At 45.9% G+C, this 23,159-nt stretch overlaps 1 protein-coding gene across 2 annotated transcripts in view; it reads left to right on the top strand.

Annotated features, from left to right (window-relative positions):
* Positions 1–23,159, top strand: part of ROCK2 (Rho associated coiled-coil containing protein kinase 2) — a 174,345-nt gene that overhangs the window by 104,964 nt on the left and 46,222 nt on the right. For both annotated transcript variants that reach the window (XM_069728101.1, XM_069728102.1), the window contains exons 6-8: positions 15,728–15,872; positions 19,633–19,771; positions 21,648–21,739. In XM_069728101.1, coding sequence (XP_069584202.1) covers positions 15,728–15,872; positions 19,633–19,771; positions 21,648–21,739 — 376 coding nt within the window. The remainder of the gene's footprint in view (positions 1–15,727; positions 15,873–19,632; positions 19,772–21,647; positions 21,740–23,159) is intronic.

Genomic DNA, 23,159 nt, shown 5'->3' with positions numbered 1-23,159 from the left:
ACGACTGAAGTGTTACAGAACAGTCTGTCCGGATACTTGTGGTTGTGCAGATTGTAGCTCGCTGCATATATGGTCATGCCCTGGGAATGTTCTATGGTCATGCCCCGGGAATGTTCTACTACAGAACTGGGGAAATGAGAGCGAGGATGTGTTCAGCACGCACAATCCATTTTCTATCATTATATTGAACGAAACTAGTAAAAATGAAATATTTTGTATTTAAAAACCGCAAACTTTATATCATTTTTAATTTTAGAAATACTAAAATAAATCTGCCAGCAGGTCAAAAGGGGTTAGTTTTTGCTCTTGTTTTATTCCCGCTGTTCCCCTGAGTATACAGTTTTTTGTTTTTTTACTATCCGTTGTACAGTTCCAGAGATATGGGCTTTTTTTTATATTTAGTACTAATTTTTAGATTTTATCGAAGGGGCTCGGTTATGCAGAGCAGCCTGAAGACACGCCTCTAGAGAATCCTGTTAGCCACTCCCCTTTATGAAGACTAAATATAATCGGCGCTAAATAAAAAGGCCTGTATCTCTGCAACCGAGTGGCAGATTTTTGAGCAACCAAAAACAGAATAGAGAGGGGACCGGTGAGAATAAAATAAGAGCAAAAACTGGCCACTTCTGACATGGCGACAGGTCCTCCTTAAATTTATACAACCAGTGAAATTGTGCAGTTAGTTCCCATATGCGCTCTGTGTCTTTCCTGCTATTAGCTGAACAGCAAGGTAGGCAATGCATATCAACTACAGGCTCTGTCTTCAGCAAAACAATGGTGTCACTGATCTGGGCAGATAAAGGGCCTGGAAGCCCTCAAAATAAACTTTTACTTCTGACCCTTTGCCATACTAATCATATTTTACAAAAAATACTTTGGGGTGAGGAATCGCTTTTAATATATTTATGCAGACCTTATGGAAGAAAGCGAATGCTCACTGGTATCTGAGAAGCAGAGAAGTTTCTGTCCTCTATATGCTGCTTCCACTAGACATTTAAAGGGGCAGATAAGGGCATAATTGTGAGATAAGAGGCCAAGACTGTGTATTATTAGGAAGCCAAAATTGGAAGATGAGTCACCGCTGACTAAACTTGCAGCGTTTCCGGTGGTCACCTTTCCGGTGGTCACCGTTCAGGCCTTCCTGTCTCCGCTTGCTCATGGTCTTACACATAATGGAAATTCTCATCCTGTTCCAAAACAATAACAAGGGATTTAAAAAAAAAAAAAATAATAATATTTATTTTCTTATATTTTGTTGGTATATTTGTGTAGCCTGTACACGCTAGATGAAGGCTACACTGAAATCCATGCTTGGTGAGCCACAAACATAGAATGGCTCCAGCTATGATGAGCTCTGCCTGGCCTTTTAATGCGTGGTCGCCCCTTTATTTGACTCTGCGCCTTGTTACCTCGCATTTCCCTTGTGCTGGCTGTTTTAAAGAAATTGCGCGGTCGACCTTCTCTTCTCCTAACAATTCTTTGGAGTTTTCAGAACCAGGATTTTGGCAGATACGGGAAAAAATGGTAAAATCTTAGAATGCTTAAAAAAAATAGAAGTGTTAATTGTTTACTTTATCAATTAAGAAAATGAAAAGTGAATGACCAAAAGAAAAGTCTAAATAATCAACATTTGGTGTTACCACCACCTTTCGCCTTCGTCAATTGTTCTAGATACACGCATACAGGTTTCGAAAGAACTCTGTAGGGAGGTTGTTCCAAACATCTTGGAGAGCCAACCACAGATCTTCTGTATGTTGCTTGCTCATAGCCTTTGTCCCTTCGTGTAATGATAGTTTTAAGTTTGAGAGAAGACACAAGTCCATGTTGATTCCCGACTCTACATACGGCAATGAGACCAGTTTCCTGGATCAATGTCCCATCACAGAATCTAGTACCAATAACATACAATATTATTTTTTTCAAGTAAGGCATCCAGACTCTCAAGAATAACTTGATGTTGAGATCAGGGCTCTCTGGGCCCCATGTCATCACTTCCAGGACTCCTGGTTCATTTTTACATTGAAGATATTTCTTAATGATATTGGCTGGATGTTTGGGGTCGTTGTCTTTCTGCTGAATAAATTTAGAGCCAATCAGACTCCTCCATCATGGTAGTGCATGATAAATACCGTATTTTTCCGACTATAAGACGCACCGGACTATAAGGCGCACCCAGGTTTTAGAGGTGGAAAATAGGGAAAAAAAATATTTGAAGCAAAAAATGTGGTAAAATATTTAATAACATAAATATCATACTATTATATGTGTTGTTATTATATATGATAGTATGTTATCATGTTAGAAGCTGCGGGACCAGTGTGGTGTCTGTACAGTACTATATGAAGATGCTGGAGGGTGAGTATAAGAATGGGGGCACAGGGCTTATATTGAAAGCACCACTCCAGCACTGCAAAATAACACTGGAGTGCTGCTTTAAAATCCCATGGGAGAACTATAACTCCCAGCAAGTCCTACAGATCCTATGACATGCTGGGAGTTATAGTTCACTAAAGGAGTGGCAGAGTGCTTTATTGTGTTTTGTAAAGACTAACCTCTTAAATGTGGCAGCCAGCCACACTGTGGTGAGGTAAATGCATCCCATGACTGCACACAGAGCCTTCCCTCTTGTCTCCTTTCCACAGCACAGGTTATGAGGAAGCTGCAGATCCTAGTGGAGAGCCTGAAGGACCTGTGATGATGTCAAGTTGAGGGAGGGCTCTGAGCTGCCATGTGATGCTCCAGCCCACTCACTCCTGACATCAAACAGGTCCTGTTTGTGCACAGCACTTGGCGTCCAGCCCAGGCATGTATGTAGTGATCTCCTCTGGCCCCTGCTGCTGCTGCCTCCTCTCCCCCGGACACACAGACCTCCCCAGCGCTGGGGAAGCCATGTGTGTCCCTGTTTAAGTGCAGTATTCATTTGCTGCTCCTGGCTCACTGCTGAGCTCATAGGTGGGCGGGGAGCCGCTAATGAATATTCACTGCACTTAATCATCGGGACCACATGGTTTCCCCAGCACTGATTCCGGGCAGCGCACTGATTCCGGGCAGTGGGGACATCCTGAAGTGGCATAACAGTGCGATCCCACTCACTGCTGCCCCCCTCCCCACATGCTACATCCGTACCATAAGACGCACCCACACTTTCCTCCCAAATTTGGAGGAAAAAAAGTGCGTCTTATGGTCGGAAAAATACGATAAGTATCTCCCTTTATTTCTCAGCCTTGTGGACACGATTACTCCTGAGCAAATCTCCAACTTCATTACCTGAAGTGCAGCAGCAAACCTGCAGTGATCCTCCACCATGCTTCTCTGCTGCCTGTAGATTCTCATTACTGTACCTCTCCAGCCACTCGCAAACACTGTTATAATACATCATTAAGTAAAAAGGTAATATGTGCCTTATAGATATAAACCATTATGAAAAATGTTAACCACATGCCCCACACTAGTAAGGTGTCTTACTGTACTGTATGTGGATCAATGGTATGTAAAGAGGCATATTCAGTCAATCGCTGAAAAGGTTAAACATGTATTATAACCTAAGCTATTACATAATATAAGGCAATATAAGATGGATCATCTTACCTAAATGAATAGACGTTTGGGCAAATCACACAGACATTTAACAACCCCAGGAATAGAACAGACACATAGCCTGATGCTTCGTACTTTCTGCAACGATCTTGTCAGCTTTGCTGTGTAGACTCTGACATGCTCATCATGGAGTAGAGAATTTAAAGGGAGCCTGTCAGGTCTCTTTGGGTGGGACTAGTCCACCGGGGTTTTCTTTCAGAGAGACTAGACCTGCATTTGATACGCTAATCACTCCCTCCTATGCGTGATCAGTGTGCCCCCCCATGGGCTGGTCGAGAGGACTCTGCTTCATTATGCCTCCTATAGGATGCACAGTAAAGCCAGATGGTAATCTCTCCTGCCTCATCAGAAAACGGCACATGCCCAAGGAGGAATAATAATGTAGAGTCCTGGTTGACCAGCCCATGACCAGCCAGGGGTGTGATTATAGTATTTGATGCAGGACTAATCTGAATGAAGAAAAGCCCCCTGGACTAGTCCTAGAGGGTTCCAGTGCAGGAGCCACAGAAGCCCACCTCACCCCTGGACCGGGTTTATTCCCTTATCTCTAGTTGGCAGCCTTCCTGGGAGTCTTAATTTGAGACCTCAAATATGTTTGAGTGGATTATAGCCTAATATCCCTTGGCTTTACTTAATTACTACATAGGGTCTCTTGACCACAGGTAAATATATACCGTATATCTGCTTGCATTTGGGATTATATACTGGCGTCTTGTGTTCGACATTGAAATTGCAGGGTGTCACCCTAATCCAGGTGTTCTCCCATCCCTTTTGTCTGTGTTCTTGTGATCTTTTGTGATATATATAATGACTGTTATCTGTATATGTGTGTGTATATATATATACTAGCTATTGAACCCGTTCTGCGCCCGGGTAGCGAGCATTTATATTGGTATATGGTCTCCATCCTGGTATGTGCTGCTCCATCCTGCGTCCCCATCCTGTCATGTGCTGCACCCATCCTGCGTCCCCATCCTGTCATGTGCTGCACCCATCCTGCGTCCCCATCCTGTCATGTGCTGCTCCATCCTGTGTCCCCATCCTGTCATGTGCTGCCCCCATCCTGCGTCTCCATCCTGTCATGTACTGCACCCATCCTGCGCCCCCATCCTGTCATGTGCTGCACCCATCCTGCGTCCCCATCCTGGTATGTGCTGCACCCATCCTGCGTCCCCATCCTGTCATGTGCTGCACCCATCCTGCGTCCCCATCCTGTCATGTGCTGCACCCATCCTGCGTCCCCATCTTGTCATGTGCTGCACCCATCCTGCGCCCCTATCCTGTCATGTGCTGCACCCATCCTGCGTCCCCATCCTGTCATGTGCTGCACCCATCCTGCGTCCCCATCCTGTCATGTGCTGCACCCATCATGCGTCCCCATCCTGCGTCCCCATCCTGCGCCCCCATCCTGTCATGTGCTGCACCCATCCTGCGCCCCCATCCTGTCATGTGCTGCACCCATCCTGCGTCCCCATCCTGGTATGTGCTGCACCCATCCTGCGTCCCCATCCTGTCATGTGCTGCACCCATCCTGCGTCCCCATCCTGGTATGTGCTGCACCCATCCTGCGTCCCCATCTTGCATCCCCATCCTGTCATGTGCTGCACCCATCCTGTGTCCCCATCCTGTCATGTGCTGCACCCATCCTGCGCCCCCATCCTGTCATGTGCTGCACCCATCCTGCGCCCCCATCTTGTCATGTGCTGCACCCATTCTGCGTCCCCATCCTGTCATGTGCTGCACCCATCCTGCGTCCCCATCCTGTCATGTGCTGCACCCATCCTGCGTCCCCATCCTGCATCCCCATCCTGTCATGTGCTGCACCCATCCTGCGTCCCCATCCTGTCATGTGCTGCACCCATCCTGCGTCCCCATCCTGTCATGTGCTGCACCCATCCTGCGTCCCCATCCTGCATCCCCATCCTGTCATGTGCTGCACCCATCCTGCGTCCCCATCCTGTCATGTGCTGCACCCATCCTGCGTCCCCATCCTGTCATGTGCTGCACCCATCCTGCGTCCCCATCCTGCATCCCCATCCTGTCATGTGCTGCACCCATCCTGCGTCCCCATCCTGTCGTGTTGCACCCATCTTGCGTCCCCATCCTGCATCCCCATCCTGTCATGTGCTGCACCCATCTTGCGTCCCCATCCTGCGTCCCCATCCTGTCATGTGTTGCACCCATCTTGCGTCCCCATCCTGCATCCCCATCCTGTCATGTGCTGCACCCATCCTGTGTCCCCATCCTGTCATGTGCTGCACCCATCCTGCGCCCCCATCCTGTCATGTGCTGCACCCATCCTGCGCCCCCATCTGGTCATGTGCTGCACCCATCCTGCGTCCCCATCCTCTCATGTGCTGCACCCATTCTGCGTCCCCATCCTGGTATGTGCTGCACCCATCCTGCATCCCCATCCTGTCATGTGCTGCACCCATCCTGCGTCCTCATCCTGTCATGTGCTGCACCCATCCTGCGTCCCCATCCTGTCATGTGCTGCACCCATCCTGCGTCCCCATCCTGTCATGTGCTGCACCCATCCTGTGCCCCCATCCTGTCATGTGCTGCACCCATCCTGCGTCCCCATCCTGGTATGTGCTGCACCCATCCTGCGTCCCCATCCTGTCATGTGCTGCACCCATCCTGCGTCCCCATCCTGGTATGTGCTGTACCCATCCTGCGTCCCCATCCTGTCATGTGCTGCACCCATCCTGCGTCCCCATCCTGTCATGTGCTGCACCCATCCTGCGTCCCCATCCTGTCATGTGCTGCTCCCATCCTGCGTCCCCATCCTGGTATGTGCTGCACCCATCCTTCGTCCCCATCCTGTCATGTGCTGCACCCATCCTGCGTCCCCATCCTGGTATGTGCTGCACCCATCCTGCGTCCCCATCCTGGTATGTGCTGCACCCATCCTGCGTCCCCATCCTGTCATGTGCTGCACCCATCCTGCGTCCCCATCCTGGTATGTGCTGCACCCATCCTGCGTCCCCATCCTGTCATGTGCTGCACCCATCATGCGTCCCCATCCTGGTATGTGCTGCACCCATCCTGCGTCCCCATCCTGTCATGTGCTGCACCCATCCTGCGTCCCCATCCTGTCATGTGCTGCACCCATCCTGCGTCCCCATCCTGTCATGTGCTGCACCCATCCTGCGTCCCCATCCTGGTATGTGCTGCACCCATCCTGCGTCCCCATCCTGCGTCCCCATCCTGCCATGTGCTGCACCCATCCTGCGTCCCCATCCTGCCATGTGCTGCACCCATCCTGCGTCCCCATCCTGTCATGTGCTGCTCCCATCCTGCGTCCCCATCTTACATAGTAACATAGTAACATAGTTAGTAAGGCCGAAAAAAGACATTTGTCCATCCAGTTCAGCCTATATTCCATCATAATAAATCCCCAGATCTACGTCCTTCTACAGAACCTAATAATTGTATGATACAATATTGTTCTGCTCCAGGAAGACATCCAGGCCTCTCTTGAACCCCTCGACTGAGTTCGCCATCACCACCTCCTCAGGCAAGCAATTCCAGATTCTCACTGCCCTAACAGTAAAGAATCCTCTTCTATGTTGGTGGAAAAACCTTCTCTCCTCCAGACGCAAAGAATGCCCCCTTGTGCCCGTCACCTTCCTTGGTATAAACAGATCCTCAGCGAGATATTTGTATTGTCCCCTTATATACTTATACATGGTTATTAGATCGCCCCTCAGTCGTCTTTTTTCTAGACTAAATAATCCTAATTTCGCTAATCTATCTGGGTATTGTAGTTCTCCCATCCCCTTTATTAATTTTGTTGCCCTCCTTTGTACTCTCTCTAGTTCCATTATATCCTTCCTGAGCACCGGTGCCCAAAACTGGACACAGTACTCCATGTGCGGTCTAACTAGGGATTTGTACAGAGGCAGTATAATGCTCTCATCATGTGTATCCAGACCTCTTTTAATGCACCCCATGATCCTGTTTGCCTTGGCAGCTGCTGCCTGGCACTGGCTGCTCCAGGTAAGTTTATCATTAACTAGGATCCCCAAGTCCTTCTCCCTGTCAGATTTACCCAGTGGTTTCCCGTTCAGTGTGTAATGGTGATATTGATTCCGTCTTCCCATGTGTATAACCTTACATTTATCATTGTTAAACCTCATCTGCCACCTTTCAGCCCAAGTTTCCAACTTATCCAGATCCATCTGTAGCAGAATACTATCTTCTCTTATATTAACTGCTTTACATAGTTTTGTATCATCTGCAAATATCGATATTTTACTGTGTAAACCTTCTACCAGATCATTAATGAATATGTTGAAGAGAACAGGTCCCAATACTGACCCCTGCGGTACCCCACTGGTCACTTCGACCCAGTTAGAGACTATACCATTTATAACCACCCTCTGCTTTCTATCACTAAGCCAGTTACTAACCCATTTACACACATTTTCCCCCAGACCAAGCATTCTCATTTTGTGTACCAACCTCTTGTGCGGCACGGTATCAAACGCTTTGGAAAAATCGAGATATACCACGTCCAATGACTCACCGTGGTCCAGTCTATAGCTTACCTCTTCATAAAAACTGATTAGATTGGTTTGACAGGAGCGATTTCTCATAAACCCATGCTGATATGGAGTTAAACAGTTATTCTCATTGAGATAATCCAGAATAACATCCCTCAGAAACCCTTCAAATATTTTACCAACAATAGAGGTTAGACTTACTGGCCTATAATTTCCAGGTTCACTTTTAGAGCCCTTTTTGAATATTGGCACCACATTTGCTATGCGCCAGTCCTGCGGAACAGACCCTGTTGCTATAGAGTCACTAAAAATAAGAAATAATGGTTTATCTATTACATTACTTAGTTCTCTTAGTACTCGTGGGTGTATGCCATCCGGACCCGGAGATTTATCTATTTTAATCTTATTTAGCCGGTTTCGCACCTCTTCTTGGGTTAGATTGGTGACCCTTAATATAGGGTTTTCATTGTTTCTTGGGATTTCACCTAGCATTTCATTTTCCACCGTGAATACCGTGGAGAAGAAGGTGTTTAATATGTTAGCTTTTTCCTCGTCATCTACAACCATTCTTTCCTCACTATTTTTTAAGGGGCCTACATTTTCAGTTTTTATTCTTTTACTATTGATATAGTTGAAGAACAGTTTGGGATTAGTTTTACTCTCCTTAGCAATGTGCTTCTCTGTTTCCTTTTTGGCAGCTTTAATTAGTTTTTTAGATAAAGTATTTTTCTCCCTATAGTTTTTTAGAGCTTCAATGGTGCCATCCTGCTTTAGTAGTGCAAATGCTTTCTTTTTACTGTTAATTGCCTGTCTTACTTCTTTGTTTAGCCACATTGGGTTTTTCCTATTTCTAGTCCTTTTATTCCCACAAGGTATAAACCGCTTACACTGCCTATTTAGGATGTTCTTAAACATTTCCCATTTATTATCTGTATTCTCATTTCTGAGGATATTGTCCCAGTCTACCAGATTAAGGGCATCTCTAAGCTGTTCAAACTTTGCCTTCCTAAAGTTCAATGTTTTTGTGACTCCCTGACAAGTCCCCCTAGTGAAAGACAGGTGAAACTGCACAATATTGTGGTCGCTATTTCCTAAATGCCCAACCACCTGCAGATTTGTTATTCTGTCAGGTCTATTAGATAGTATTAGGTCTAAAAGTGCTGCTCCTCTGGTTGGATTCTGCACCAATTGTGAAAGATAATTTTTCTTGGTTATTAGCAGAAACCTGTTGCCTTTATGGGTTTCACAGGTTTCTGTTTCCCAGTTAATATCCGGGTAGTTAAAGTCCCCCATAACCAGGACCTCATTATGGGTTGCAGCTTCATCTATCTGCTTTAGAAGTAGACTTTCCATGGTTTCTGTTATATTTGGGGGTTTGTAACAGACCCCAATGAGAATTTTGTTACCATTTTTCCCTCCATGAATTTCGACCCATATGGACTCGACATCCTCATTCCCTTCGCTAATATCCTCCCTTAAAGTGGACTTTAGACAAGACTTTACATAGAGACAAACCCCTCCTCCTCTCCGATTTTTACGATCCTTTCTAAACAGACTGTAACCCTGTAAGTTAACTGCCCAGTCATAGCTTTCATCTAACCATGTCTCGGTTATTCCCACTATGTCAAAGTTACCTGTAGATATTTCTGCTTCTAGTTCTTCCATCTTGTTTGTCAGGCTTCTGGCGTTTGCGAGCATGCAGTTTAGAGGATTTTGTTTTGTTCCAATCTCCTCACTGTGGATTGTTTTAGAAATGTTCTTACCTCCCTTCTGAGTATGTTTTCCTGGGTTGTCTTTGTTCGAGTCTAATGTTTTTCTTCCCGTCCCCTCTTCTTCTAGTTTAACGCCCTCCTGATGAGTGTAGCGAGTCTTCTGGCGAATGTGTGTTTCCCAGGTTTGTTGAGGTGTAGTCCGTCTCTGGCGAGGAGTCCATCATACCAGTAATTCACACCGTGGTCCAGGAATCCAAATCCTTGTTGTCTGCACCATCGTCTTAGCCAGTTGTTTGCATCAAGGATCCTGTTCCATCTCCTGGTGCCATGCCCGTCTACTGGAAGGATAGAAGAAAAAACTACCTGTGCATCCAGTTCCTTTACTTTCTTCCCCAACTCTTCAAAGTCCTTGCAGATTGTCGGTAGGTCCTTCCTTGCCGTGTCATTGGTGCCAACATGTATCAGAAGAAATGGGTGGACGTCCTTGGAGCTGAAGAGCTTTGGTATCCTATCGGTCACATCCTTGATCATCGCACCTGGAAGGCAGCATACTTCTCTTGCAGTTATGTCCGGTCTGCAGATGGCTGCTTCGGTGCCTCTCAGTAGTGAGTCTCCCACCACCACCACTCTTCGTTGCTTCTTGGCTGTACTTTTTGCTGTCACTTGTTGCTGTGTGCCCTTTTCTTTTTTGCTTGCTGGTATTGCTTCATTGTTAGGTGTGCCATCTTCATCCTCTACAAAGATTTGATATCGGTTCTTCAGTTGTGTGGTTGGTGATTTCTCCATGGTCTTCTTGCTTCTTTTGGTCACATGCTTCCACTCATCTGCTTTTGGAGGTTCTCTGACACTTTTTGCACCTTCTGTGACCAGTAGAGATGCTTCTGTTCTGTCTAGAAAGTCTTCATTCTCTTTGATGAGTTTCAAAGTTGCTATTCTTTCTTCCAGACCCCGCACCTTTTCTTCTAAAAGGGCCACTAGTCTACACTTCTGACAGGTGAAATTGGATTCTTCTTCTGGTCGATCTGTGAACATGTAGCACATGCTGCAGCTCACCATGTAGGTTGTCACATCTGCCATGTTGCTCCTAGATCCTGCTGACTTGCTGTGTGTTTTCCTTCTTGTGTAATCTACTCAGCCAAGCTCTCTTGCAATAATGTCCTACAGGCAAAAATTCTTTTGCTTGGTGATGCTTTCGAAGCAGCTGGTCCCAGCTGTACCCAACGATCTTCTAGCTTAGGGAGACTTCGCTTCTCCCAGAAGGCACCTGGAATATGCAAATTAGCCTCCTGAAGCTTGAATCCCTGGTTTGGTGATGCTTTCGAAGCAGCTGGTCCCGGCTGTACCCAACGATCTTCTAGCTTAGGGAGACTTCGCTTCTCCCAGAAGGCACCTGGAATATGCAAATTAGCCTCCTGAAGCTTGAATCCCTGGTTTGGTGATGCTTTCGAAGCAGCTGGTCCCGGCTGTACCCAACGATCTTCTAGCTTAGGGAGACTTCGCTTCTCCCAGAAGGCACCTGGAATATGCAAATTAGCCTCCTGAAGCTTGAATCCCTGGTTTGGTGATGCTTTCGAAGCAGCTGGTCCCGGCTGTACCCAACGATCTTCTAGCTTAGGGAGACTTCGCTTCTCCCAGAAGGCACCTGGAATATGCAAATTAGCCTCCTGAAGCTTGAATCCCTGGTTTGGTGATGCTTTCGAAGCAGCTGGTCCCGGCTGTACCCAACGATCTTCTAGCTTAGGGAGACTTCGCTTCTCCCAGAAGGCACCTGGAATATGCAAATTAGCCTCCTGAAGCTTGAATCCCTGGTTTGGTGATGCTTTCGAAGCAGCTGGTCCCGGCTGTACCCAACGATCTTCTAGCTTAGGGAGACTTCGCTTCTCCCAGAAGGCACCTGGAATATGCAAATTAGCCTCCTGAAGCTTGAATCCCTGGTTTGGTGATGCTTTCGAAGCAGCTGGTCCCGGCTGTACCCAACGATCTTCTAGCTTAGGGAGACTTCGCTTCTCCCAGAAGGCACCTGGAATATGCAAATTAGCCTCCTGAAGCTTGAATCCCTGGTTTGGTGATGCTTTCGAAGCAGCTGGTCCCGGCTGTACCCAACGATCTTCTAGCTTAGGGAGACTTCGCTTCTCCCAGAAGGCACCTGGAATATGCAAATTAGCCTCCTGAAGCTTGAATCCCTGGTTTGGTGATGCTTTCGAAGCAGCTGGTCCCGGCTGTACCCAACGATCTTCTAGCTTAGGGAGACTTCGCTTCTCCCAGAAGGCACCTGGAATATGCAAATTAGCCTCCTGAAGCTTGAATCCCTGGTTTGGTGATGCTTTCGAAGCAGCTGGTCCCGGCTGTACCCAACGATCTTCTAGCTTAGGGAGACTTCGCTTCTCCCAGAAGGCACCTGGAATATGCAAATTAGCCTCCTGAAGCTTGAATCCCTGGTTTGGTGATGCTTTCGAAGCAGCTGGTCCCGGCTGTACCCAACGATCTTCTAGCTTAGGGAGACTTCGCTTCTCCCAGAAGGCACCTGGAATATGCAAATTAGCCTCCTGAAGCTTGAATCCCTGGTTTGGTGATGCTTTCGAAGCAGCTGGTCCCGGCTGTACCCAACGATCTTCTAGCTTAGGGAGACTTCGCTTCTCCCAGAAGGCACCTGGAATATGCAAATTAGCCTCCTGAAGCTTGAATCCCTGGTTTGGTGATGCTTTCGAAGCAGCTGGTCCCGGCTGTACCCAACGATCTTCTAGCTTAGGGAGACTTCGCTTCTCCCAGAAGGCACCTGGAATATGCAAATTAGCCTCCTGAAGCTTGAATCCCTGGTTTGGTGATGCTTTCGAAGCAGCTGGTCCCGGCTGTACCCAACGATCTTCTAGCTTAGGGAGACTTCGCTTCTCCCAGAAGGCACCTGGAATATGCAAATTAGCCTCCTGAAGCTTGAATCCCTGGTTTGGTGATGCTTTCGTCCCCATCCTGTCATGTGCTGCACCCATCCGGGGGCCTGAGCAGGCGGGGACACCGGCGCACTGTGGGGGTCAGGTGCCGGTATCGCCGCCAGCTCAGGCCCCCCAGCACTTACTATACTAACCTGTCTGTCCCATTCCAGCGCTGCACGCCGCCATCTTCCCGGTCTCCTGGCTGTGACTGTTCAGTCAGAGGGCGGCGCCGGCGCGCATTAAGCGCATCATCGCGCCCTCTGAACTGAAGGTCACAGGCCGAAGACGGGGAAGATGGTGGCGCTCAGCGGTGGAACGGAGGACAGGTGAATATGGCCGATACTCACCCTCCTGGCGGTCCCTGCTTCTCTGTTGGAGATCACGGTGTGCGTTCAGTGTGAACGCATACCGCGATCTCACGGGAGCGTCACTCTGTGAGGCCCAGACTGCGCCGGCGCAGTCTATAAAGGCTTCGGACAGAGTGACGCTCCCAGCGTTATATTATAGATATATATGTATATATATGTATATATATATATGTGTGTGTGTGTGTGTGTGTGTGTGTGTGTGTGTATATATTCTAGTATGCATGTTATATGTTTTTGTGTTCGAGCACGATGCATATGGGTGTCTGATATAGGTGCCCATTAGTGATGAGCGAGTATATTCGTTGCTTGGGTTGCATGTGGGGATTCCCTAGCAATCAGGCAACCCCCACATGTACTCAGGCTGTAAATCATTCAACTGAGGCAATGAAAACTAAATCTCCAAACACCAACAAATACTCAGAGATCACCCATGCAACGAGTATACTCGCTCATCACTAGTGCCTATTGAAACGTACGTCTGGGGCATCAAGTACATTTTTGGAGTGCAGGAATAGAATACTAAAGTGCATTGGTGTCTGGGAGGCTTGGGGTGACTTGACCGGTTCCCTTTTATGGCCACGTCCACACATTCAGTATTTGGTCAGTATTTTACCTCAGTATTTGTAAGCCAAAACCAGGTGATAAATGCAGAAGTGGTGCATACTTTTCCTCTGATTGTTCCATTCCTGGTTTTGCTTTACAAATACTGAGGTAAAATACTGAACGCTTGAATGTGGCCTTAAAGTAACTAACCTTTTGTCTTTTTTTTTTTAAATAATTGTATTCGGCATGGAAAGATGAAACACATGTTCTCGTAGTGAACGTGCTCTCATCTGTGAAGAGCATAAGGGAGCGAATGTTGAATCTGTCAATCTTGTTGTTCTCTGGCAAATGCCAATCACCCTGCACGGTGTTGGGCTGTAAGCATATCACCCACTTGTGGACATCGGACCCCTCTTACCACCCTCATGGAGTCTGTTTCTAACAGTTTGAGCAGACACATGATTGTTAGTGGCCTGCTGGAGGTCGTTTTGCAGGGCTCTGGCACTGCTCCTCCTGTTCCTCCTTGCACAAAGGAGGAGTTAGCGGTTCTGCTGTTGGGTTGTTGCCCTCCTACGGCCCCCTCCACGTCCCATGGTATCTGCTCCATGCTCTGGACACTGTGCTGACAGACACATCTACCCTTGTTACCATAGCTCGCATTGATGTGCCATCCTGGATGAGCGCCACTGCCTGAGCAACTTCTGTGGGTTGTAGAGTCCGTCTCATGCTACTGTACAGTACCTCCAGGGGTGAGAGCAATGGGATAATGGAAAAGTGACCAAAACAACAGCCAAAAAAGGATGGGAACAGAGAAATGGTCTGTGGTCACCCCGTGCAGAACTACTCCTTTATAGGGGCTGTCTTGCTAATTGCCTATTATTTCTACCTGTTGTCTGTTCCATTTGAACAACAACAGGAGGAACTGATTCACAATTGATGTTGCTTCACAACTGCACAGAAGTGTGATTGACAAGGAGTTGTGTTGTGTTGTTTGTGTTCCCTTTATTTATTTTTTTTGAGCAGTGTGTATATAGCATGTAAGTGGCTTCCGAACTCCTGTTAAGGGCAGCCCAGCACCTATGTCTAATTTAGGGCCCGTTCACACACTGACTGAGTCCATGAAAATCAGACCGCACTCGTCTGATATCCAAGTTTTGTCCGTGTTTTTTTTTTTTTCTCTGACCCATAGACTTGCATTGCTGATATTGATCTGACACTTGGATCAGAATCGGACATGTCTCTGTGATTTTGCAGAAATTGCGGACTTATGAAATGACCCCCTTCACTACAAGTGCTATCTGTTCCAAACTCGGAGAGCCCTCGTACACAAGAAATGGATGTCTGAATAGGCCCTATCTGTGGGGATAATCTGCTGCAGACACTGAGGAGGAGAAACGGGCTGAGCCATCACTGCCATCATCTGTACTCCTAATGATAGCAAGGCAGCTAAAGACAGGAAATAGACTGGGGAAATAGCCGGGGTTTGGACGTCCCTTCCATTCACTTTTTTTTTTTCATTTTCCTTTTTAAAAAAAAAAATCCCCTAATAAAGTGTTTTGCAAAGTTTTATAACTTTCCATGCTGAACAAAAGTTATAAAAAAAAGAAAAGAAAAATAACTATAAATTGTAGTTCCTCTCTAATAACGGCTGTTTTTATAAGGCGTGGTATTACCACTATAAACCAGATAAGGTCTTGTACGCAGCTCCTCTGTCGCTCTCTGCTCTGCACTGGCTACAGAGATAACGCAGGTAGGAAGTGTGAGTCCGAAACATGGCTGCCCCCAGAGAAGTTCCTAAAAAATAAAGAAAAAATAATTTTTGTTCTAGAGATGCTTACTAAAATTATTTTCCCTTTAAGTATTTAACTTTCACCCGAAAATCCTTTAAAATAGATGACTTTTGCTGAGTCCTGGGGACAACTATGGATTAATGAGGGCAAAGGAAAGATGCGGAACTTACTGTAATTTTTTTTCTTTCTTTATCTAGCAGCAAAGTTTTAGTAAAAGCCAAAAGTTACGTTAAAAATAGTTTCCAGAAAACTTAGCGATTTGTTCTCTTGATGTCCTAGACAGGTATGGTGCGCTGCGACACCGCCGTGGGAACCCCAGATTACATCTCGCCGGAGGTGCTGAAGTCTCAGGGCGGAGATGGCTACTACGGACGGGAGTGCGACTGGTGGTCGGTCGGAGTCTTCCTCTTTGAGATGCTGGTCGGTAAGTGAAGCCATCCTATAAGTCTGCCACTTAAATTAATGTAGCCCGTTCCCAGCAGATAGATAGATAAAGCAAATTTTGCAATTAGTCTTAATTTGAAAATCTCCCATTTGCAGCTCCTATTCAAACCTATGTGTTTCCATGGTAACAGACAACAAACAAACTGTGTGTGTAGTCTGATCCCACGGCCATACTTCCAACCCCATCCACTACTTTTTGCTAACCTGCTGAATGTATGTTATAAAAAATGGAGACGTGTAGAATGAGTATGCCTACGGCCTGACTACATGGGGGGTTTGTTTGTAGTCTGTTACCACGGAAACATATTGGTTTGAATAGTAAGTGTATACACAAAGTAGGCCTCTTTATTTTGCGCTGTTTGCAAAATTTCTTCCACTATCATTATAATGCACTGAAATTATTAAAATATATATTTTTTAAATAGTTCTTTGAGTTTTATTGGGGACCATCTGATAACGTAGAATTTTATTTATTTTTTTTTTTTTTTAGTCCTGCACTTATTTCTGGCACCAAAATGTAAATTTTGGAAGTTTCCCAAAACAGAACAAGACAAAGAACCTAATATGGGACTTTTAAAAATTGATAGTAAAATAATTCCATCATATTAGACTTTTTTTTCCTGGGCTTTTGAGTAAATGTTAAGCAGAGTATTCCGACCATCCTGTAATCCACAATACCTAATAGTCCGGAATTAAAAATATGCACAGGACATAGGACTCTTTCTTTGCCATTAAAGGAGAGTATATATATGATGTGCTTTATATTACTACAGCCAGCCCCGGGCTATGTGTAACCCCTCACCTGACCCCGGGCGCTGTATAAAGCAAGGTCCGTAATAAAGTAATATAAAGCGGTATATGAAGACCAAATATTACACCTTAAGTAAGATTACCCCACTAGTTATGATTTACCTGTTCATCCAGCTAGATGGGGCTTTGATATCAACATCATAAAGGGATGAGGACAAATCCCTACTCCTTAAAAAGGGGTAGCACCGTTCACTTTCACATCAGGAGGGAGCGTGCCGACCATGTTGTGGCTCCAAAGAACCACTTTAAAAAGAAGGTTTTCAATGACATGCAGATCCCAAAGGGTCTCCTCGCTATGATCACCATTGATCGGCAGGAGAAACCTCACAGTAAGTGTTCAGTTTCCCTGCAGTGCCACCACTGGAGGAATTAAGCATTGCATAGAGCCCATTACCATTTAATGTATTGTCTCCCTCCCAGACTTTTACAAAGCTCCCCACAAAAAATATGTAAAAGTGGGTCTCTTAAAAAGCACAATTCCTGCACATGGTAAGTTTTGCAGAGCTGTGACCCCTAGTGATCGAGTGAAAGGAGAGTTCTGCTACATCTTTTAAGAATGTCCAGTGTTTGCCACGCTGTCATGTGCATAACAGCATGGCAAACACCACTTCTGATCATCACCTCCTGTCAGATCGCTGCAGTTCCCACACTGTCAAAAGACAGCACGAGCATGCAGCTGTGATCAGAGGTATAATAATAATAATCTTTATTTTTATATAGCGCTAACATATTCAGCAGCGCTTTACAGTTTTGCACACAATATCATCACTGTCCCCGATAGGGCTCACAATCTAAATTCCCTATCAGTATGTCTTTGGAATGTGGGAGGAAACCGGAGAACCCGGAGGAAACCCACGCAAACGCGGGGAGAACATACAAACTCCTTGCAGGTGTTGTCCAAGGTAGGATTAGAACCCAGGACTCCAGCGCTGCAAGGCTGCAGTGCTATCCACTGAGCCACCGTGCGGCCCTATAAAGTTTACCTCTGGTCACTGGTGTCAGCTGATGGGACTACTGCTCCCATCGACCGACCCCTGTTGCTGCTAATAACAACAGTGAGAGCAGGAAGGGAGAATTCATCAGCCGGCACCTGTGTTGTGAATAAATACTAAAAAAACAAACAAAAAAAAAAAAAAACAGCTTTTCCCTGTAATTTTTATTAACCAGCCAGGCAAAACTCACAGCTTGGGGCTGCAACCCTCAGCTGTCCGCTTTAGCAATGTTGGTTATCAAGAATAGAGGGGTCCCCATGCTGTATTTTTTATTTATTTAAATAAATGCTTTAAAAAAAAAACAAAACAAAAAAAAAAACAACGATGTGGGGTCCCCCCTTCATTTTTGACAACCAGCCAAGTTAAAGAGTTAAAGCAGACAGCTGGGGGCTGGTATTCTCAGGCTGGTAAGGGGCCATTGATATTGGCCCCCCAGCCTAAAAATAGCAGCCTGCAGCCACCCAGAAAAGGTACATCCATTAGATGCGCCAATTCTGTCACTGTACCTGGCTCTTCCCACTTGCCCTGTAGCGTTGGCAAGTGGCGTTCATATTTGTGAGGTTGATGTCACCTTTGCATTGTCCGGTGACATCAAGCCCACGGATTACTAATGGAGAGGCGTCTATAAGACACCTATCATAGTTATATGGTAAATAATGACACAGCCACAATAAAGTCTTTTATTTGAAATAAAGGAAAGCACACTTTTTTATTTAAAAATAACAAACATACTTCTATTCACCTAACGCCTATTCCACCAAAGCCCTCCTCTTCTGTAAGAAAAAAATAAAAAGCAACCATATCCCTCACCTGTTCGGCGTTCTATCCCACGCCGTAATCCATGTCTGGTGAATAAACCATTTTGAACCTGACGGTGCCAAGATGCGACCATCCAAGCTGAAAACCACTAGTGGTGACGTCATCGAGGTTACCGCAGGTCACTGAGGCTGCGTTCTCAGCCCGGCTGAACTGCGGTGACCTTATGGTGCAGAGGTGAGTTCGCCACCATTCAAATTCACCACAGTGAACTTTATCTCACTGTGCTAGCAGGTGTCTTACCGAGGTCACTATAGTTCAGGGGCCCAGCTGGGAATGCAGCTTCAGTGACTGGCAGTAACCTCGATGAAGTCACCGCTAGTCACTGATGCTGCGAGCAGCTCATTCAACAATGGTTCTCAACCTGGATGGTCGCATCTTGGCACAGTCCAGGTTAAAAACTGTTTATCCCTAGACATGAACAATGGATGTGAGGGATATTTTTTTATTTTTTTATTTTTGTTTAAATGCAGAAGACAAGGGATTCAGTAGAATTATGCATTGAGTTTTGCCTGGCTGGTTATCAAAAATACAGGGAACCCATGACGTTTTTTTTTTAATTATTTATTTACAGCACAGGAGTCGGCTGATGAATACTCCCATCAGCCGCTCCTGCTTTCACTGTTATTAGTGGCATCAGGCGTCTGCTGATGGGAGCAGTAGTCCCATAAGCCAACACCAATGATCTGAGGTAAACTTTATACCTCCAATCACAGCTGCGCACTCACGCTGTCATTTAACACTGTAGGAACTGCGGCTGTCTGACCAGCAGTGATGATTTTACCGCCAATCAGAAGCAGTCTTTGCCGCGCGGTATAACACATGACAGCATGACAAACTCCCGGTGTTCGTGGATCTGAACTCCAAAACGGACTTCCTGGTGAACTCCGTGTTCGGTGTCCGTGCACGAACAGTAGGTGTTCGGTACGGACGCCGAACTTTACTGTTCGGGTTTGCCCATCTCTAATTATTCTTTCCAGATAAGGCTAACCTCTTGTCATTAGTGTTAATCTTTTGGTTGTGATGGGAAATTGGCTTTAAAGTAGATTTATTTATTTAAATTAATTTTAGGTTTTCAAAAATCATACGGTTTTGCCCGTTTTTTGTTTTTCTCATTTTAAGGGGACACGCCGTTTTATGCGGATTCTTTGGTCGGCACCTATAGCAAAATTATGGATCACAAGAATTCCTTAAATTTTCCAGATGATGTGGAAATTTCTAAACATGCCAAGAACCTCATCTGTGCCTTCTTAACAGACAGGTAAGCCATGAACCCTCAATAACGGAGCTTTCTTCCCGATTCTGCCCTCAGGAGTAGAATATAACATGCCTTTTAAAGACTTTATTATAAAATTGCAAAAAAAATGCATCTGTTGGCTGTCATTTCTTATCAAATGTCTATTTTGGTAAATGTCTGCATTCACCTCAATATATTAATTCTGGATCATTGTGCCGTTCCTCGGTGGTTCTTCATGGAAATATCTGAATAGTGAACGGAGCGTCAAATAAGATGTGTTCACAGCCAGTTTGACAATACTAATCATCAATATTGCATGTCCTCCCATACATACTGGGACAATACTTAAAGGGAATGCTAACCCTTCTTAAAGGGGTTACCCCGCCAACATTTCTCACCTATACACAGAATGGGTTGGAGTCTGACTGCCCGGATGCCACTGTTCCCGTGTCATGTTTTCCCTGGGGGTTGGGGCAGAAATTGAGCAGAAACTGTTTTTGAGGAATATTGGGAGAGTTTCGGCTAAAATTCCCGCATCTGTGTACACATAGCTTTAGATTTGCTCAGTCTTGGTCTTGAGATCTGCAGGTGCAGATGGCCTCCCAGCCATGATCAAATTACCCTAGACGAGCCTTTTTTTTTTTTTTTTTTTTGATACGACTGACCTATTATTCAGGTTGTTCCCCACCATTTGGTTTCCTTGTCTTCTTTACAGTCGTGTGGGACAATAGCGCACATGTCTTACCGTCACACCATTAACACCTCCTCACAGCAGAAGAGCTGGTTCGTATTGATCAGCGGAGACCCTTGTGGTGGGACCCCAAAAGCAAACATTGAGCGCTAGGCTTGTGGGTAGATAATACTATTGATGGGAAAAATTCTTTAAGCACCTAAATTACCCCCTCTGGGACGTCCACAGATCTCGAAAATAGGGCTCTGAAATGCCCCTTGAGAATGGAGTGGTGGTCAGCCATGTGCCCCATTGTTCCATTCGTTCTCTTCGCCATAGAGAATGGGTAGAGCGGCGGTGGTCCTCATGCCCGGTCGCTGCTTCATACAGACAGGGCATTTCAGAGCCCTGTTTTTAGGGGTCCCAACAGACGGATGGGTGATAATTTTTTTTAAAGTGTAATCAAATAATTCCCCAAAAAGAGTTGTGGCACCCCTCTAATACAGGGACACATGATGGTCAGTCTCGTGTGTGAACCGTCCACCGGAGAAACTTGAGAAGAACTTGATACAAAAACCCGACTTCGTCTTGTGAGCTGAGGGCAGGTAGCGGGAGGAATCTGGATGTATGGCCTGTTTGTGCTCAGCGTCACACACCTTGCGCCTGTCGGATAACGGAGTCTTGTTCTTCTGCTCTCTCCGAACGGTCCAGCGGCCAAGCCAAATATTTAGATTTGGCGGGGTCCTATAATCCCATCTTCTGTACAGTGGTGAGAAGTAGGGTTAATTCCCTTCTCCGTTTATTTACCTCAGCCTATAGATCACTGGCAGAATTGTCCGGCAGTGAGGGGGTTAAGGCGTCCCGGCGCTGTCATCCTAAGCCCCTGCTGGCATCCTCTGTCCTAGCGCCTGGCAGCCCCCTCTTCATAGGATCCTTTCCTCAGTTTAAGTCGCTGGCCTGCTTTTGCTGAACTTCCCATCAAATCTGGACGGAAAACTATTTCATTCCACACGCGACGTCGTAAGAGGATTACAGACAAAAAAGCTGCTGCTTACGTTCTCCTCACTCCTCACCTTCCCCGTGCTCCGAGATATCGGGCACATAAGAGCCACAGAGCCCAGTGCATGGACTGACAGCGGGCCACATTAAACCTTTCATTTACTGATGTATTGATGCACGGCCGGCCAAGGGTTGCCCTGGTGTAACTTGTGGTTCTTCTGCCCTGGACAGGGAGGTGCGACTTGGGCGGAATGGTATAGAGGAAATTAAGCAGCACGCGTTTTTCAAGAATGACCAGTGGACCTGGGACAATATACGAGAAAGTGAGTACTAGATACCGAGTTTAGTACACTTAAAGTTACGCTTATTTTTATAATGTGTGTATGAATATGTATTTCTGTGTGTTGCCATGTTGGAATTTTGCACCCATGTAGGCAGAGCTGCTGTTTTTTTTTTTTGCGCACACACACGTGTATGTATATTTTAGTGGTTATGTGTGTGTGTATATATACATTACAAACAGAGTGATCTATTTCAAGTGTTTATTTCTGTTAATTTTGATAATTATGGCTTACAGCCAATGAAAACACCTGCAAAGGCTTCCTACGCATTTAAAATGGTCCCTTAAAAAGTCTGTTTCAGTAGCTCCACAATCATGAAGAAGACTGCTGACTTGACAGATGTCCAGAAGGCAGTCACTGACACACTCCACAAGGAGGATAAGCCACAAAAGGTCATTGCTAATGAAGCCGGCTGTTCACACAGTGCTGTATCCAAGCATATTAATGGAAAGTTGAGTGGAAGGAAAATGTGAGGTAGAAAAAGGTTCACAGGCAATCGGGATAACCGCAGCCTTGAAAGGATTGTTAAGAAAAGGCCATTCAAAAATTTGGGGGAGATTCACATGGAGTGGACTGCTGCTGGAGTCATTGCTTCAAGAGCCACCACACACAGATGTATCCAGGACATGGGCTACAAGTGTCGCATTCCTTGTGGCAAGCCACTCATGACCAATAGACAACGCCAGAAGCGTCTTACCTGGGCCAAGGAGAAAAAGAACTGGACTGTTATCAGTGGTCCAAGATGTTGTTTTCAGATTAAAGTAAATTTTGTTTTTCATGTGGAAATCCAGGTCCCAGAGTCCGGAGGAAGAGTGGAGAGACCACAATCCAAGCTGCTGGAGGTCTAGTGTGAAGTTTCCACAATCAGTGATGGTTTGGGGAGCCATGTCATCTGCTGGTGTAGGTCCACTGTGTTTTATCAAGACCAAAGTCAGAGCAGGCATCTACCAGGACATTTTAGAGCACTTCATGCTTCCCTCTGCCGACAAGCTTTTTGGAGATGGAAATTTAATTCTCCAGCAGGACTTGGCACCTGTCCACACTGCCAAAAGTACCAATACCTGGTGTAAAAACAACAGTATCACTGTGCTTGATTGGCAGCAAACTCGCCTGACCTTATCCCCATAGAGAATCTATGGAGTATTGTCAAGAGGAAGATGAGAGACACCAGACCCAACAATGCAGATGAGCTGAAGGCTGCTATCAAAGCAACCTGGGCTTCCATAACACCTCAGCAGTGCCACAGGCTGATTGTCTCCATGCCACGTCACATTGATGCAGTAATTGATGCAAAAGGAGCCCCGACCAAGTATTGAATGCATTTACTGAACACACATTTCAGTAGGCCAATATTTCAGATTTTAAAATATTTTTTTTCAAGCTGGTGTTATAAAGTATTCTA

This window comes from Ranitomeya imitator, chromosome 5 (assembly GCF_032444005.1).
Source record: "Ranitomeya imitator isolate aRanImi1 chromosome 5, aRanImi1.pri, whole genome shotgun sequence".
Classification (NCBI taxonomy): Eukaryota; Metazoa; Chordata; class Amphibia; order Anura; family Dendrobatidae; genus Ranitomeya; species Ranitomeya imitator.
This window is presented reverse-complemented; position numbering and strand designations above follow the sequence as displayed.